Below are 16,398 nucleotides of genomic sequence, written 5' to 3'. Positions count from 1 at the left end.
TTTTGGCTACTCTACCCACCTCTGTTTAAACTCTAGTATCTATACTTCTACCTGAGTAATGAATGTGAATACTTTTGACACCTCTACCCTACGCCGTAGGCTCTGCGTCGGTTTAACGCGGAACCATAATTCCTGCTCTAAGAGCATCCGGGAGCATCCGGAGAGAGAAACTCCGGCTACAGGCTGCGGCTTGTGGTGACCTCTGTCTGCCGCAGGGAGAAGCGCCCGCCCGGGAGGGATGATACTCCTCCTGACGTGTGAGCTCGACGACAATAACCCCTCAGCCGCCACAGGGACAATCCGCGGATACCTTACCTTACTGTAGGACACATTAAAGCAGCAGCAGCAGCACCTCGACTATGCCTCTGGTTCGTCCCCCGCCGCGCCCCGCCCGCTCCCCGCCCGCCGTGTGTTAGCTTTAGCTCGGGCCGTCGTGTCTCCGCCGGTCGGGCAGCCAGCGCGGATGTTTTTGGGCGGCGGTCGCCAAGACAACGGGCTCCGTTCAGCCGCGTGAGTGACGGCATGCTGCCGGGACGATGCTGACATTCCTCCGGATCCTTCTGACAGGTAACTCAGCCACGGGGCTTTGAGGATCTGACTGGGAACCATTTCTGTTAAGTGTGGTTACGCAATGTTAGAGCCAGCAGCTGTTTCCAGGTGTGTTAACAACAACCGTCCCCTTGAAAAACGGAATCGTCCCGTATTTATGAACTGGAGTATGAGTCCCGTTTTGAGCTGAAAAGGGACGCACTTTGTCTCTGTGTTACCGTGTGAGTCAAAAAATAGTCATAAAATGTCATTGAGCTGGTGAGTTCATCAGTTATTTTTTTCTGTTTTACTACAACTGTAGCCTACAGTTTGATTTATTTTATTTTTGTACATGTAAAAAAAAAAACACTTCAAGAGAAGTTTCAGAAAACAAAACAACAAAACAAAGAATTTCATCCTTTAACACTTGATATCTTAATTTACATGTGCAAAAAAGGAGTAGGAAGAAGTGTAAACTTATTTAATCCTACCCCCATTCACTAATCATTTAACCCGTATTTATAAATACTCACACACTGTACTCACACTGCTAAATAACAGTATTATTATTATTATTATTATTATTATTATTATTATTATTATTATTATTATTATTATTATTATAATATATATATATATATATATATATATATATATATATATAATAATTATACTAGTATTTCTTATTATTTATCTTTCTTATTATTATTATTATTGTATACCAGTTTACTGTTTATAGTGTGTTATTATTATTACTGTGTTATTATTTTTCTATTGATGCCTCTTGTTTTTGCACTATCCCCTTTGCTGCTGTAAACTGCAAATTTCCCCTCTGTGGGACTATTAAAGGTTTATCTTATCTTTTTATCTTATTATTATTATATACTGTAATTATACACACATACCTATATATACATACATACATACACATAGTTGAATATTTCTATTTGTACACACATGCCCATATAAATATACTTATTTACACTATGCTGTCTATAACTGCATCTGCTATATATCTACGTATGTACAGTCATGGCCTTTGAGGCACAAATATGTTCACAAGTTTTCTACAGACTTTCTGTTTGCACTTTTGTTATTGCACTAAAAATGTGCACTATTACAGAATGGATGTTCTGCTTGCTTTCTATTGTTTTATATGAATTTATACAATTTTAAGTTAAGCAGGACAGGTTTCTGTTTAAGAAAGATACTTATTTTATTCAGTTCATTTTGTTATTTTGTATTTAAGTGAATTGCTGGAATATAATTTGCTTTACATGTGTTCATGGCATTCAAAAATATGCATCACCTTATTTATTTTTCAGGGAGTTGGCAACCCTAGTTAACACTCATGCACATTTTTGAACCCAAGTCTTTTTTTCTGACTGATCTTTTACTGGAATAAAATGGACTGCCCATGTAACATTAACCTCTAACCTTTTCATTAGGAAGGAAATGTTAAATGGTTTGAAGTTATATTTAGTTCACCCACTTTACTTAAGTGGGTTAAACAGGCAATTAGTGCTGTGACGCTGAGGTGCACAGGACATTTAAGCTGTAAAACAAAACAATAAAGTTCCTTAAAGTAAGTATGCTGGTGCTCTAGAAAACACCAGAATCAGAATCAGGTTGATTGGCCAAGTATGAACATGCCAGACAGAGAATTTGACTCCGGCTATTTCGCTCACTGTAGAGTAAATAGACAAATCGCTCTTATTAACATATATACAATTTATTTTTATTTTTATTTTTTTAAGTGAAAGGTGCAGCAATATGAGGTAGACATGGTTATTGAAAGGTGCATTGTTACAGCATATGATTGTGGTTATTATCATCATTTTTATTATTATTATTATTACACAGTGATAGATTATTCTGAGACTCTATGAGTGATGAGAGTTCATCAGAGCAACAGCTTGGGGGGAAGAAACTGTCTCAGAGTCTGGAGGTTTTGGCTACAGGGCTCTGTAGCGTCCAGAGGGGAGGAGTTCAAACAGACTGTGTCCTGGTGTGAGGGGTCTGCAGAGATGCTACCTGCCCATTTCCTGGTCTTGGACCGGTAACGGCCCTGGATAGATGGGAGGTTAGTCCCAATTATCCTCTCTGCAGATCCAATTGTCCGCTGCAGTCTGTGTCTGTCTAATTTGGTGGCCGATCCGAACCAGACAGTGATGGAAGTGCAGAGAACAGACTGTATGACGGCAGAGTAGAAGGTGATCAGCAGCTGCTGTGGCAGGTTAAACTTCCTGAGCTGACGCAGGAAGTACAACCTCTGCTGAGTCTTCTTCCAGACAGAGTTAATGTGGCTGGTCCACTTCAGGTCCAGAGAGATTGTGGATCCCAGGAACCTGAAGGAGTCTGTGGTGGAGACAGTGCTGTTGAGGATGGTGAGGGGGGGGGGGGTTCCTGAAGTCCACTGTCATCTCCACAGTCTTGACCGGGTTCAGCTCCAAAAACCCCAAATCCACCAAAAATTTGTTTCCATATATGCTGCATGGTGATAATAAGATTGCAAAAACAAAAAACTGTTTTTAACTCCATCTCGAGGTTTTCTGAAATCAACTAGAGATCAGATTTCTACAGGTGCTTGTGAATCTGCTGAAAACCAGTGTCACTCCTGATGGTATCTATCAAGGGTGTCCAGAGTCGGTCTTTGAGGACCGCTGTCCTGCATGTTTTAGATGTTTCACTGCATCAACACACCTGACTCTAATACATCATCATCATTTGTCATCAAGGTTGCACAATTCTGTTAATGACGCAGTTATTTCTGCCACGGTTTGTTGAAGCAGGGATACACCTAGAAATATGTAGCACACCTGCCCTCGAAGACCAATTTTGGACAACCTTGGTATATATAAGCACTGATGACGTCAAACTGAGAGTTACTGTAGCAATGAGAGAGGTCTTGCTGCTGTCAGCAGTTTTTTTAAGTTGACACCACAGAAAACTTCAGTTGAAAACAGTCTCTATGAATCCAGAGAATCAGGATAAATCTGCCCACATTCTGACACACTTTTTTGAAAAGACCAATCAATAGGTCATAAGATTTAATAAACATCTGCACACACTTTTCAGAAGAGGACATTCAGTGTGTATGTGATTTACAAGTATTTAAATGGTTTCTATTGTTGGCTTCTGCGACGCATGGAGTTGAATCTGCCTTTGCGTGATCTTTTTTTTTTCTCCCCCCCACAGGCCTGTTGGGTGCTCTGTGGGATGGAGTAGTTGCTTTCGGTAAGTCTGTGTTTGATGTAAAACCTATTGCATGCACAACCTTTCCTACAGCTCCTGGCTCTAATTAGATTTCCTCTTGACCCACAGGTGGGGTCAGACTAGTGAATGGAGACAACAAGTGTTCTGGCAGAGTGGAAGTACTCCGCCACGAACACTGGGGGACTGTCTGCAACCACGGCTGGGACTTTCGGGAAGCCGATGTAGTGTGTTTGGAGCTGGGTTGTGGCTTGGCTGAATCCAGTCCTCACACTTCCGAATTTGGTCGAGGGAATGGAGAGATTGCGCTGCACCACGTCCAGTGCTCAGGACATGAATCCAGTTTGACACGCTGTGCTGTCGTCCTCCATAGTCCCTCCTATTGCAACCATGAGAATGATGCAGGCGTAAAATGCTCAGGTGAGTCATACTCTCTTTTCTGGCCGTGTCAGGTGGTTTTGTCGTGGTAGCAGAGAAAAGCAATTTTGCAATCATGCAGTTTGTTTTGGAAGCCGTGGCAAAAGCCACATGTCAACATGACTTTTCAAAAGCATAGTTGAGGAGAATCAGCGCTGACGTTGTTATCAACGTGTCTTTACTTGCAGGTACCCTGTTGACGCCCAGCTTGTCCCTGCTGTCACCTCACACTGTGTTCTCTCTCGGGGAGTCTGTCCGCTTTCGCTGCAGTGTTCTGCTGCGTCACCACCTCAGTGACTTCCACCTGTACAAGCATGGAGTGGCCACGCCGCTGGTCACACAGAGGGCCGACCAGAACCAGATCGGAGTGGACCTCACGTTGTCCGACATAGAGACTTTCCACCAGGGCAGCTACAGCTGTCGCTACAGCATAAAGGGCGGCTTCCCCTCTCAGCTGCTCAGTTCCCCTCCCAGCAATCCCATCAACATCACTGTGGGTGAGTCAGGAGCCTGTTCAATCAATCAACCAATCAATCAATCAAATTTTATTCGTATAGCACCTTTCATCCAGGTACATGAAATACAAAGTACTTAACATTTTGACTGAAAAATAAGCATAATAAAAACAAAAATAAGAACTGGGAGACCAATGCACACTGACATACAATATAGTTAATTAAAATAAATTAATGATAAAAGTTCAAGAATTAAGGCTAAAAAATAATCTGTCCACAACAATAAAATATAATAATAATAATAAAAACATTACAAGAAATAGATAAATAAATAAAACAAATACCTCTAAAACATGTTAAACAGAATAAAACTATAATATTTGATGCTACATAAAAGCCAGACCAAAGAGATGAGTTTTTAGTCTACGTTTAAAAATGTCCACATTTCCAGCTCTCAGGCTGTTCCACAGTTTTGGAGCATCTTGGCTAAAAGCTGCACCACCAAATGTTTTAGTTCTACTCTAAAGCCAGAGGATCTGAGTTCCTTCCTGGTTCATAGAATAAAAACATCTCTGAAATATACTCTGGTGCAAGCCCATGTAGTGCTTTATAAACTAATAAAAGAACTTTAAAATCAACACAAAAACTAACAGGTAACCAGTGTAAAGATTTTAAAATGGGCCTAATGTGTGTTGTCTGTTGTCTGGTCACATCCTCTACATTGCACCATAGCCCTTCCCCATAACATCACATGTTATTTTTTGTAATCTATATTGCTCAGCCCTAGACCCACCCGTTATTGATAAGCAAAACTCGAAAACTAGAGTCAGGCTGAAATGTCTGTCTTATCAAATAAAATAATTGTAATCCTAAATGTATAAATCCATGAAAAGTTTGTGCTTTTTTTTTTTTTTTTTTTTAATTAATTAATTAATTTTCTGCAAAACCTTGAATAACTTATTGCAGTCCTGTTTTGGCTGGTTAACAGTGGAGCTCCTGACCCCCCAGCACTGGTACAACACGTCCTCTGAGGCCCCGGCTGGCTCCGTCATCAAAGGACAGAGTTTCAACATCACATGCTCCACGCTGCAGCAGTACCCCGGTGGCTCCTTTCAGCTGCGCCTTATCCGCTCCAATGGCACGGTGCGCCAGTCGCTGCCTGCCCTCACCCAGTCTGTCACTTTCACCTTTCCCAACGCTCAGAGCTCCAACGAGGGATACTATTACTGCCTGTATCGGGTCCAACTGGGAGGACGTACGTTTGTCTCCAGAGAAAGCCAGCCCCTGCCTATAGCCATCAGAGGTGAGATTGGATCAGCTGTAAATCTAGAACTCATTTGGATTCTACGTGGATGTCTCTAGCAGTTGATATATGTACTACTTTTAGTTTTGTAATTGTACCCCCAAATATTCAACGTCAGTGAGTCACACGAGTTGATGGAAACTCCTCTCACGAGTTGATGGAAACTCCTCTCACTTTCAGATCCTGATCCAGTACTGAGTCCCATGGTGATCAGCTGGCTTGTGTCTGGTCTGACGTTTGTCATAGCTGTCATCATTATAATTACTGTTGCCAAGGTACTGTGTCACAAGGAGAGGAAGCCCTCTGAGCTGGAGCGGGAGACCAGAACTTGTGAGTTATTTAATCCTTCATCGACTTTTAATCTAGAAAGCATCCTCTACTTGTTTCCACAGTACCAAATGTACTTTTTTTTTCACAGGTGTGGACAACACTTATGTTGCCTTATCCATTAACAGGCTATGATGGAATATACAGGCAACACGTACTTGAAAGGTATTGATCACTATTCTCATGTAAATATTGTCCATCTTGTCCATCAAGTACCTGGAAGTTTCAGGTCTTACTGTATTACTTAAATAAATTAATTTGCATTGACTGTCCTTCTGATAGATGCTCATACGTTTGAATTACTTTTCCATTGTATGACAGTGACCCATAAATGTTATATTTTGAGTAAGGCAGTAACAAGTGCAAAGCTCTATGTGCATTGTTTCACACCTGGTACTTGACAGCACATACGGTATCACCTTGTAGGGGATGGTGATAGATGGTGATACTACCACCAGGTAAGCATCGTTGATTGAGAAATGTATCAGTGTTGTGGGGCTGCAGGATGCATTTGTTTAACACTACTAAAAGATTGAATAAATTGGCAGTCGAGATCCTGTTCTGAAAGCATTCTGAGCAAATAAATGTCAATGTTCTCCAGTGATTGAGTGCATTCACACATGTAATAACACACTACTGCTTGATATCACACTCAGGGCTCACGTTAATTCTAGGTCTGAGCATGACTTTAGATGCATTTCTATTGTAACGGCTGTCGGTGGTTCTTTGTGAGGAAACCGAAGTTACTTGCCTACAGAGTCGATGCGTGATTCACTGATAAAGGGACTTCTGAAAGCTGCCATCTGAACTAGTGACAACTTAATGTTACTGTGAAACAAAGATTTTGGAGTTAAATCAATCCTAGGTCTAATGCTAGATTGTGATGATGAGATTCTTTTATTAGTCATTTTACAATGACATCTAATTCTAATAGCTCATAGGTAGACAGGTGCATTTCATTTCATTAGGTGAGATAATGGGTGTACTGTAAACTTTCATGGGGAGCAAAGTAATGTGAATCGATTTATTTATTTTATTAATCTCTTTGCAGATACACAGTATTTTTGAACTAGAACTGAATATATGTTTGCTGCAGAATGGATTTAATGTTCATGCAGAAAGCAAATGACATTTTAATAAATTGATATTTTAAGCCTCTGACAAAACTCCAAAATGTAATTCTACTTAAGTGATCATCTGGACAGGGTCCACTTTCAACTAAGGAAGGAATGTTTGTACAGCGATGTACTTTCCACACTGCTGCTCAAGTGGAATTACAATTTTGAGTCTTCTGGTGTATCTTCTTACCCACTGGACTAGCATTAAATCACTGTGCTGCAAATGTATTTTATTCTAACTCCAGACTGCATCAGTTAATGTTGTTTAGTCTCTAACAAAAGTTTACGCTCATTACTATCTAGTAATAAACTGAGACTTGGTTTAAGCTGGAATATTCCTTTTTTTTTTTTAATACTCAGAGGTACCAGCAACAACAAGCCAGAAGCCTATAAGACAGTTTTCTCATCATTGTATGAATGTTCAGTATATTCATTTCTAATGAGAATTACCAATGATGAAAAAATATTTTTTCATAACTATTTGTATTTGACTTTTAAAGGGATTTCATACTCTGGTCCCTTTTTTCTTGATCAGTGTCAAGTAATTTCTGGGGGAAAACATCCATTATACACGTGTAATAATAGGTCACTTTCATTGTGTTTATCAATATTAACTGTGCAGGTATATAATGTTTTGTTTCTCTTCCAACAGAATCAATCGTGTGTGGACATTCCCGAGGGCTCCAACTGTGTCCATGAAGCATCCAGCTGGGGGGGGGGGGGGGATGTGAAACCAAACTGCTCAGCCAGCATCCACCACCTGCTGGTGACTGCTGGAACCAGCTCGGCCTGCTCTGGACGGGGCACAGTCTTCACTCAGCACTAACCATGGACCTACCTAAGACTACACTGTAGTATTTTCATTCCAAACGTTGCTTTTTTTACTGCTGGAAAACACTAGGTACGATTGATTGACTGACTGGTTAGACGTAAGCCGACGGCTGCGGTGGACGGATGGCTCAGCGTACTTGAACGATCCTTCTCGTTAAAGCTAGACTCTAGATTCACTCAGACGTGGCTACTGCCATGATTTCGCATGTACAGAATGGGCACTTGGAGTTAAACTGGGGACACTGTGACATGAGTTCGTCAGGTCTCTGTGGATCTACAGCGCAAGAAAAACATTTTGTATTTGTGAACAGGAAACACTAATTCCAAGCCCACTTAGATACATACTTGCCCACAGAACAATGATTCTTTAAAGATTAAAGAATTTTTTTTGTATTTTAAGTCTAACATTACTATGCATCTTTTTTTCATCATTAAATGTTCATTAATGCACTTATGTTGTAAATAGAAGCTGTAGTAGATTAAAATGCTGCTTTTGTTCCACGAGTTTGTGTGCAAGATGTTAGACAAATCTGTTACCGAAGGTATGCGATTTTGTAACCTCCACTCAGATTACGCAACAAGACAAGGCTTTTAACACGACGCGGGATGTTTCATTTATTTTTTATACCCTCAGTTATTTACCTTTTTAAAATGTTATTTTTTTCCCCCTGAATAAATTACTTGAAACTTGGAAAAAAGGTACATATATATAAGCTCTTTATTAAAATGAAATCAATATAAACAAACCACAACAAACCTGAATATGTCTGGATAATGTAATATAAAAGTGATATCAATTATTCCAGAAGAAAGCCTAACCTATTCAACTGCAGCGTGTAGTGCAACTTTTATATTTTCAACTGGAAAAACATTTCAAATATTTACAGTTATATCCCAATCATTACAACACTGAGGCACTTCAATTTAAATCTGAAATATATTTTTTTTAATTTAATTAACACAATTAAAAAACAAAAACTGTCTGCATGCTCAAACGTAAAGAACATTTGCAACGCCTCACAAGTCTTCCCCAGCAGGCAGATTAAACAACTATAAACCAGAGGTTCATTGGAGATACAAATATTAAAAAACAAACATTCAAATGGGCTTTTGATTGTTCAAGTTGACAAAACCCCCACTTTCAAACATGTTAAAATTTGACAAAATTAGATTTCTCATTTGAGAGTGAAATGCTGTTATTTATAGTATTTATCACATCTAAAACTTTAGCACCTTGAACGGCGAGCATCTGCAGATGATTTCAAGAAGTCACACCGCAAGTGTCTGGACAGAAAGCTGCTATTTGCACAAAAGACAAAGGTTTAGTGTGCTTCAGCTGGCATCGTCTTGGATCGTTGGTGCAGTGCTGTAGTGAAGCTAGATAAAATATATATTTATACAGTCAGAAATAGAGCAAGCAAATAGATATCCATGTATGAACGCACAAATACTGTATAAACCACCATTTCTACCAGTCTAAAATACATTCCTCAATATAAAAATGCAACGGAGTGTCACCCCTCAGCATCAATTTAAAGAAGAAAAAAAGTTCATTCGATTCCTTTGAAGAATTCATTTGTCTCCATATTGGTGAAAACAAAGTAGAGGAAGACGGCCACGGCCACGAAGAACAAGAACTGGACCCACAGTGGAATGAGGCGAGAGGACTTTGGTTTCTTTGGAGCATCTTGACCTGATTTCATGGGGGTTGCTTTTAGAGAGGAGTTTCTGTACGTGGACGGACTGTCATACATGCGTGGCCTGGAAAAGAATTGTTGGACATTCTTTACTTCGGCTAGAAATGATAGTCAATTTTTTCAAGAAAGTTAAATCTCATCTCAGAGTCTAACGTACATATTCTATACATTTATATTGATATGGTCATCCTGAATATACAGTAATATAAAACTATCTCAAGCTGATTCAGTGAAAAAGCCACACTTTATTTTAAAAACTTTTAAAATTTAAATCTCAACAGTCAATGGCAATACATTACTGTCTGTCAAGATACATACTCATCAACATAATCCTTTCTTCCAGCTCCAGATGTGGACCGTGAGTAGTAGGAAGCTCTGTGGGAAGATATGAAAAAAGTACATTCGTGACACTTTCATACATCTTCAATTTCAATAACGGTAAGAACAGAAGCAGTTCATTTAATTACAGCTTACTCTTGTTCAAACTCCTTCTCAACCCACTCTGGCTTTGATGGCCTCATGTAAGCTCCACTAGAAAGACAAAAAAAGCTGTTTACTTCAAAGACTGAATTGTACTTGATTACCTTTTTAGTTAAGAAACAGATATATGAACCTAATAAATGACTACTTATTAAACTTACATGTCTCCAGATGCATCAGTTCTGGTCTGAAAAGTGAGAAACAGCTTTAATGAGTACCAGACCTCTGGAGCAGCATTAATGGAAACGATGAAGAGCTAGTATAAGCCCCAAGTTGATCTGTTACTGCTGTTCAGTAAATTTACATCTCTTGCATGACACAATATGAAAAAGAACCCAACTCAAAAACTGCCACACAGGACAGGAAAAAAGAAAAGAAAGAAAATGTTTCCCTCTTTTATGGGAAGATACAAAATGGTTTGACCGTTTGTTATGTTCTCCATCTCCCAGCAATGACAGTGACGCTTCAAATACCTTTATCCTCATCAGCTACATTTAGATCTGAGTAGCAAACACACAAGAGACCCCAGACAGGAGCATGGACAAATATACTTACTGGTGTCCTGTAAACGTAGGTGACTTCTTCCTCTGGAAGAAATGACAAACAATTAACCAAATTTCAAGTGAACTATATTTCATGCACATTTGCAGTACTCCTACTATTGCATTTCCAATTCTCCTTTTACCGAAAGGCTTCCAATGAAAGATCTGGGTGTTCATTTGTCTGGTGTACCATAAGAAACCCAGTGAACAGAATCAAATGTTAATACAAGCTTTTATTATATCATGCACAATGTTTTCCAGCCGGAGGTAAACTTTTCTCAAACCACACAGGTAGGAGAGAAATGCAAACTGTGGTCATCAATCCAGTCGTATATATATATACTAAAAAGGGAGCCGTTTTCTTTACTTGAACTCCATCCGTGGAGCAAGCTGCCAAACATATCAGACCTTCAGCCATATATCCCTGTTTAAGATAACAGGATGAGACCCATCAGTGTTAAAAACATCTGCTTCTCTTCATTGTCTTCACCTAACGAAGAGTAGATATCTGAACTATTTTAAAAGCCTTGTCTTAAACAGGAGTTGATCCTGCAAATAGAGAAAAACCACCAGTGTAGAATCTTATCGAAAAAACCCTTCACACCTTTAAACCATTTCATAAAATCCTAACACCCAGAAGAAGAAAAAAGAAAAACCACTACAAATAAAACAAGGAATTGCAGGAATAAAATATAAAATAAATATGCAAGACTCTATGAATGAATGAAAAGTTGCAAAATACAGAAATATTTCAATTTACTACTTATTTGTTCATACTTGAGTCCTTTCTCAGTCTCCATAATGGAAGTATCTTATAATGGAGAACTGTGTAATAAAACATTGTCAAATTGACTACAAATGTCAATTTTAAGGAGATTTTTCCTGGAACTAAATCTTTACAACGCAGACTTTCGGCATGAAGTTGTTTACTGATCATAAGCCATGTGAATAGTGTACAAAAAATGTAATGTGAATATTGTTTATGTGCAGGGATGCACACAAGCCGGGACTCGAGGGCTAGTCTACTGCATGTTTTAGATCAGGGGTCACCAACCCTGGTCCTCGAGGGCCGGTGTCCTGCATGTTTTAAATGTTTCCCTCCTTTAACACACCTGATTCTAATTAATCATCGTCACCAGCTTGTCATCCAGGGCTGCACAATTCTGTTAATGACACAGTCACTTGTATCATGGTGCAATGAAGCAGGGAAACATCTAAAACCTGCAGGGACACCGGCCCTCGAGGACCAGGGTTGGTGACCCCTGTTTTAGATGTTTCCCTGTCTTCAACACACCTGATTCTAATCCCTGGTCGTCATCAACATGTCATCAAAGTTTACACAACTCTGTTGGTGACACAGCCTTGTCTATCAGGGTTGTGTTGAGGCAGGGAAACATCTAAAACGTGCAGTAGACTGGCCCTCGAGTCCCGGCTTGTGTGCACCCCTGTTTATGTGGAATGTGACACACCTTTAAATATTCAGTAATCTATATACGTACTATGTTTCAGTTTCAGTTCATATTTATTTCGAGCAATACAACATAACATCAGTGACCTGCGTGCAACAGAAAATTAAACAAATACCTTTAACAGTAGATGTGCAGGTTCAAAATACAAATTAATTCGTTAACACTCGATAGGGAGTGGGAAGAAGAAAACGTATTTAATCCCACCCCTGTTTCTCATCAACAATTTGACAGATTTTTTTAAGGCTTCCTCCTGTCTCAACATGTAAACCAAAACAATGAACAAAAGACCTATATCAAATTATAATAAAAATTATTCTACAGTTCACCTCACCTAAATTTACACACATTGTGGCCATGCAATGCAGATGCATTTCACAACCACAATGCGTGCAAATCCAGGAACAATGTATATTGTCACCACGGGTGAAAGTTAACCGTTAACTTATATTTATAATACATTTATAATACATACCACTAATGGTAAGGACAACAATACCAGAAGGTAATGGACATAATGGACATGGACATATAGTACATACATACACGTCAGTGATGGTCAGAACAACAGTACCAGAAGGTAATGGACAATACATACTTACTAAATGAGGAACAACAATTACACATCAACATTTCAAGACTGAAGTTGATTTAACATAGTGTTACCACCCACTCTCTTTATAATTTAACCAGACCATATGTTTATATAGCAATTTAAATCTGTGGATATTTTGGCATTGCTTGTGTTGGATATCCAGACTGTTCCAAAGTCTCACACCACATACAGACTAGGCATGGGCGATATTTTACCATTCACGATTTACCGTCAAAAAAATTCCCCACGGTAAGAAATTGTCGTCTCGCGGTAAAAACGATAAATTCCCGTTGATGACGTTTTTGTGTAAAGACGGATTTATGGTTCTGCGTTAAATGCACGCACAACGTACGTGAAGGAAGGAAGGAAGGAAGGAAGGAAGGAAGGAAGGAAGGAAGGAAGGAAGGAAGGAAGGAAGGAAATGAGCCAGAAAAGAAAGAAAGAAAGAAAGAAAGATATGAGCCTGAAAGAAAGAAAGATATGAGCCTGAAAGAAAGAAAGATATGAGCCTGAAAGAAAGAAAGAAAGAAAGAAAGAAAATTTAGTAATGTTCAGTATTCTTTTAGAGCAGTGTTTTGTGGGCTCCAAAGACTGATTGTGGTGATAGATTTATAGTTACAAAGGTGGAGTTGAATTGGTATTTTTTTTTTTTTTTTTAAATCGTCATTTTTATCGTTATCGGGATAAATGCCAGAAATGATCGTGATACATTTTTTTGTCCATACCGCCCATCCCTAATACAGACACACAAAAGCTTTTACGAGTAGTTCGAACATTAGGTATTTTAAAATCACCATATTCTCTCAAATTATAAGTTCTCTCCTGAACTGTGAAAAAATCTTGTATGTTACTTGGTAGTAATTTGTTGAATGCTTTAAATAGGATTATTGACATATTGTATGTATATAATATTGTATGTATATAATAACAGCCACCATGGCACTCTGAAATCCTAAAATGTCACCAGTAATGATTCTTAATCAAATGTTTGACTTGTAGGTAAAAGACAGAATGATGGTGAGTGTGGAGTTACCTTCCTCCCTGTAATAGGTTTTATCAGAAGATGGCCTGGATTTCTTCCCTTTGGCCATGGCTTCTCTCAGTTTCTTCTCATAGAGACCTCTGGTGGAGTCTGGGTGTCGATACAATCAAAAGTGTAAACATGATGAGCAGAGAGAGCAGAGAGAGCAGAGAGCAACAGCAGAGACTTTGACATGTGAACTTGTCAGGCAGGAGGCCTGGGGAGTTAGCTGGTATTATGGGCTGGCAGTTGTCTGGGTTACTCACCGACCACAGGGCCATGCTTGATCCCGTATTCATCCAACAGCTCGCTAATTTCCTGGGCAGATTTGTTACTGAGCGAAGACATCTTTCCCTCGCTTGGGGAAATTTGAGTGATTTTGAAACTAGTTGTTTCGTTTGAGCTTCGGTTTCAGTTCCCCAAAAAAAAAGAGCTGGAAGTAACTCCTCCCACATCAATGGCCAGGCGATTGTTTTCTGACAAGGGCCGCACCGACGGCGCTGCGTGGAGCTAAGCGGAGCTGAGCGATCGTTAATGATCGTAACCCCGCCCTCGTTTGTTGAGAAGAGTGAGGAAAACAAGCGCTTTTTTAAATTAAATTGCATTCAAAAATCTTTATCATTTCCGTTTCCGCCTGATTGTTAAGTCTAGGAATGAAACAGTGCCCCATGCTGGAAAATATTAGTACACACACATACATACATATATATATATATATATATATATATATATATATATATATATATATATATATATATATATATATATATATATATGTATGTATGATACATACATACATACATACATACATACATACATACATACATACGTATGTATGTATGTATGTATGTATGTATGTATGTATGTATGTATGTATGTATGTATGTATGTATGATACATACATATATATATACAGTGGATATAAAAAGTCTACACACCCCTGTTCAAATGCTCATGTTCAAACCTTGGTTTCATTAGACCATAACACATTTTCCCACATGTGTTTGGGAGATTTCAAATGTCTTTTTGCTAAATTTAGCCGGGCTTTGATGTTTTTGTTTATAAGATGATAATAATCAATTTTATTTATAGAGCGCTTTTAAAAGATCTCAAAGACACTTTACAGACACAAAGATAAAACATAGAGGCATTAGCACTTTACAAATCTGAGCATTAAAGCACTTTAAGAAGCAATGGGGCGATGTGTAATCTGCATCAGCACTTTACAAACTCTTGCACTTAAGCACTTAGAACTTTAACTTTACGGTCACCTACTGGTTTATCAATTGCAACTTGTTTTATTGTTTAATGATTTTTATCTAGTTCTGTCATATCTTTTAATGTTGTGTTTTTGTTGGTATGAATGTCATATCTTGTCTACTTTGTCTGCTGATGTCCGATTCTGTATCTGGCATTAATTTGCCGCGGGTACGAATGGTGGAAATTAGCCTCTGGCTACAACCATACATATTTACACTTGTGTCCATTAATATGTACAGTCCCTGTCCAACAAATAAGGTGAATTGAATTGAGAGATCAAGAAAATTAAAAAAAAAACAACAGGATAAAAAAGATAAGAGATAAAAGATAAGATAAAGGATAAGAAAGAAATCACACATTAAAAGCTCTTCTGAAGAGGTGAGTTTTAAGATGCAATTTGAAGGTGGGTAAGTCTGTGCAGTTGCGGATTTGAGCGGGGAGAGAGTTCCAGAGGGGGCAGCTATGGAGAAGGTCCGGTGCTTGGTTCTGAGTGGTGGAGACAGGAGGTTGGCATCGGAGGATAGGAGACTGCGGGAGGGAGTGTGGCGGTAGAGCAGGTCGGTGAGGTAGCAGCAGGCCTGGTTGTAGAAGGCTTTGTGGGTGAGGAGGAAGACTCTGAAATGGATGCGTTGAGGGACGGGGAGCCAGTGGAGTCTCTGGAGGACTGGGGTTATGTGGTCACAGGAGTGGGTGTGAGTGAGCAGGCGAGCGGCAGAGTTTTTCTATATGTTGAAGTTTGATAAGGCTTGATAAGGCTTCAGTCCTGCCACCCTAGAAGATGGAAGATTGTTGTCACATGTACTACACAGCCAGTACTTGCCAGAAATTCCTGCAGCTTCTTCAGTGTTGCTGTCGGCCTTTTAGGCAGCTTCCATGACCAGTTTTCTTCTTGTCTTACCATCAATTTTGGAAAGATGTCTTGTTCTTGGTAATATCACTGTTGTGCCATATTTTCTCCACTTGATTATGACGGTCTTCACTGTGTTCCATGGTATATTTAATTCCTGTGAAATTCTTTTTTAGCCTTCACCGGACTGATATCTTTGAATAATGAGATCCCCCTGATGCTTTGGAAGCTCTCTGCGGACTATGGCTTGTGCTGGAAGATGTGGCTACAAAAAGCCTACTAAAACAGCTGAACTTTA

At 39.2% G+C, this 16,398-nt stretch overlaps 2 protein-coding genes across 3 annotated transcripts; one reads left to right on the top strand and one right to left on the bottom strand.

Moving 5' to 3' along the window:
* Positions 1–165: 165 nt before the first annotated feature.
* On the top strand, positions 166–8,982 carry si:ch211-150o23.3 (deleted in malignant brain tumors 1 protein). 2 transcript variants are annotated; one of them, XR_009783853.1, is made up of 9 exons: positions 166–567; positions 3,727–3,765; positions 3,853–4,161; positions 4,347–4,655; positions 5,602–5,916; positions 6,097–6,246; positions 6,335–6,408; positions 6,670–6,701; positions 8,014–8,982. XR_009783853.1 is itself a non-coding variant. In XM_061736315.1 (8 exons), exons 1-7 carry the CDS (start codon positions 537–539, stop codon positions 6,376–6,378), a joined length of 1,197 nt encoding a protein of 398 aa, XP_061592299.1. In that variant the 5' UTR covers positions 166–536; the 3' UTR covers positions 6,379–6,408; positions 8,014–8,975. The 2 variants fall into 2 exon arrangements, 1 of the variants encoding a protein (XP_061592299.1); XM_061736315.1 differs by lacking the exon at positions 6,670–6,701 and having other exon boundaries at positions 8,014–8,975.
* Positions 8,893–14,468, bottom strand: emd (emerin). The gene is made up of 7 exons (XM_061736316.1): positions 14,260–14,468; positions 14,006–14,104; positions 10,925–10,956; positions 10,531–10,556; positions 10,364–10,420; positions 10,208–10,264; positions 8,893–9,953 (listed from the first exon to the last, which is right to left on the bottom strand). Exons 1-7 carry the CDS (start codon positions 14,339–14,341, stop codon positions 9,743–9,745), a joined length of 564 nt encoding a protein of 187 aa, XP_061592300.1. The 5' UTR covers positions 14,342–14,468; the 3' UTR covers positions 8,893–9,742.
* Positions 14,469–16,398: the final 1,930 nt, after the last annotated feature.

This window comes from Cololabis saira, chromosome 12 (assembly GCF_033807715.1).
Source record: "Cololabis saira isolate AMF1-May2022 chromosome 12, fColSai1.1, whole genome shotgun sequence".
In the NCBI taxonomy this organism is placed as follows: Eukaryota; Metazoa; Chordata; class Actinopteri; order Beloniformes; family Belonidae; genus Cololabis; species Cololabis saira.
Note: the sequence above shows the minus strand (reverse complement) of the source record. Positions and strands in the feature narration are given on the sequence as shown.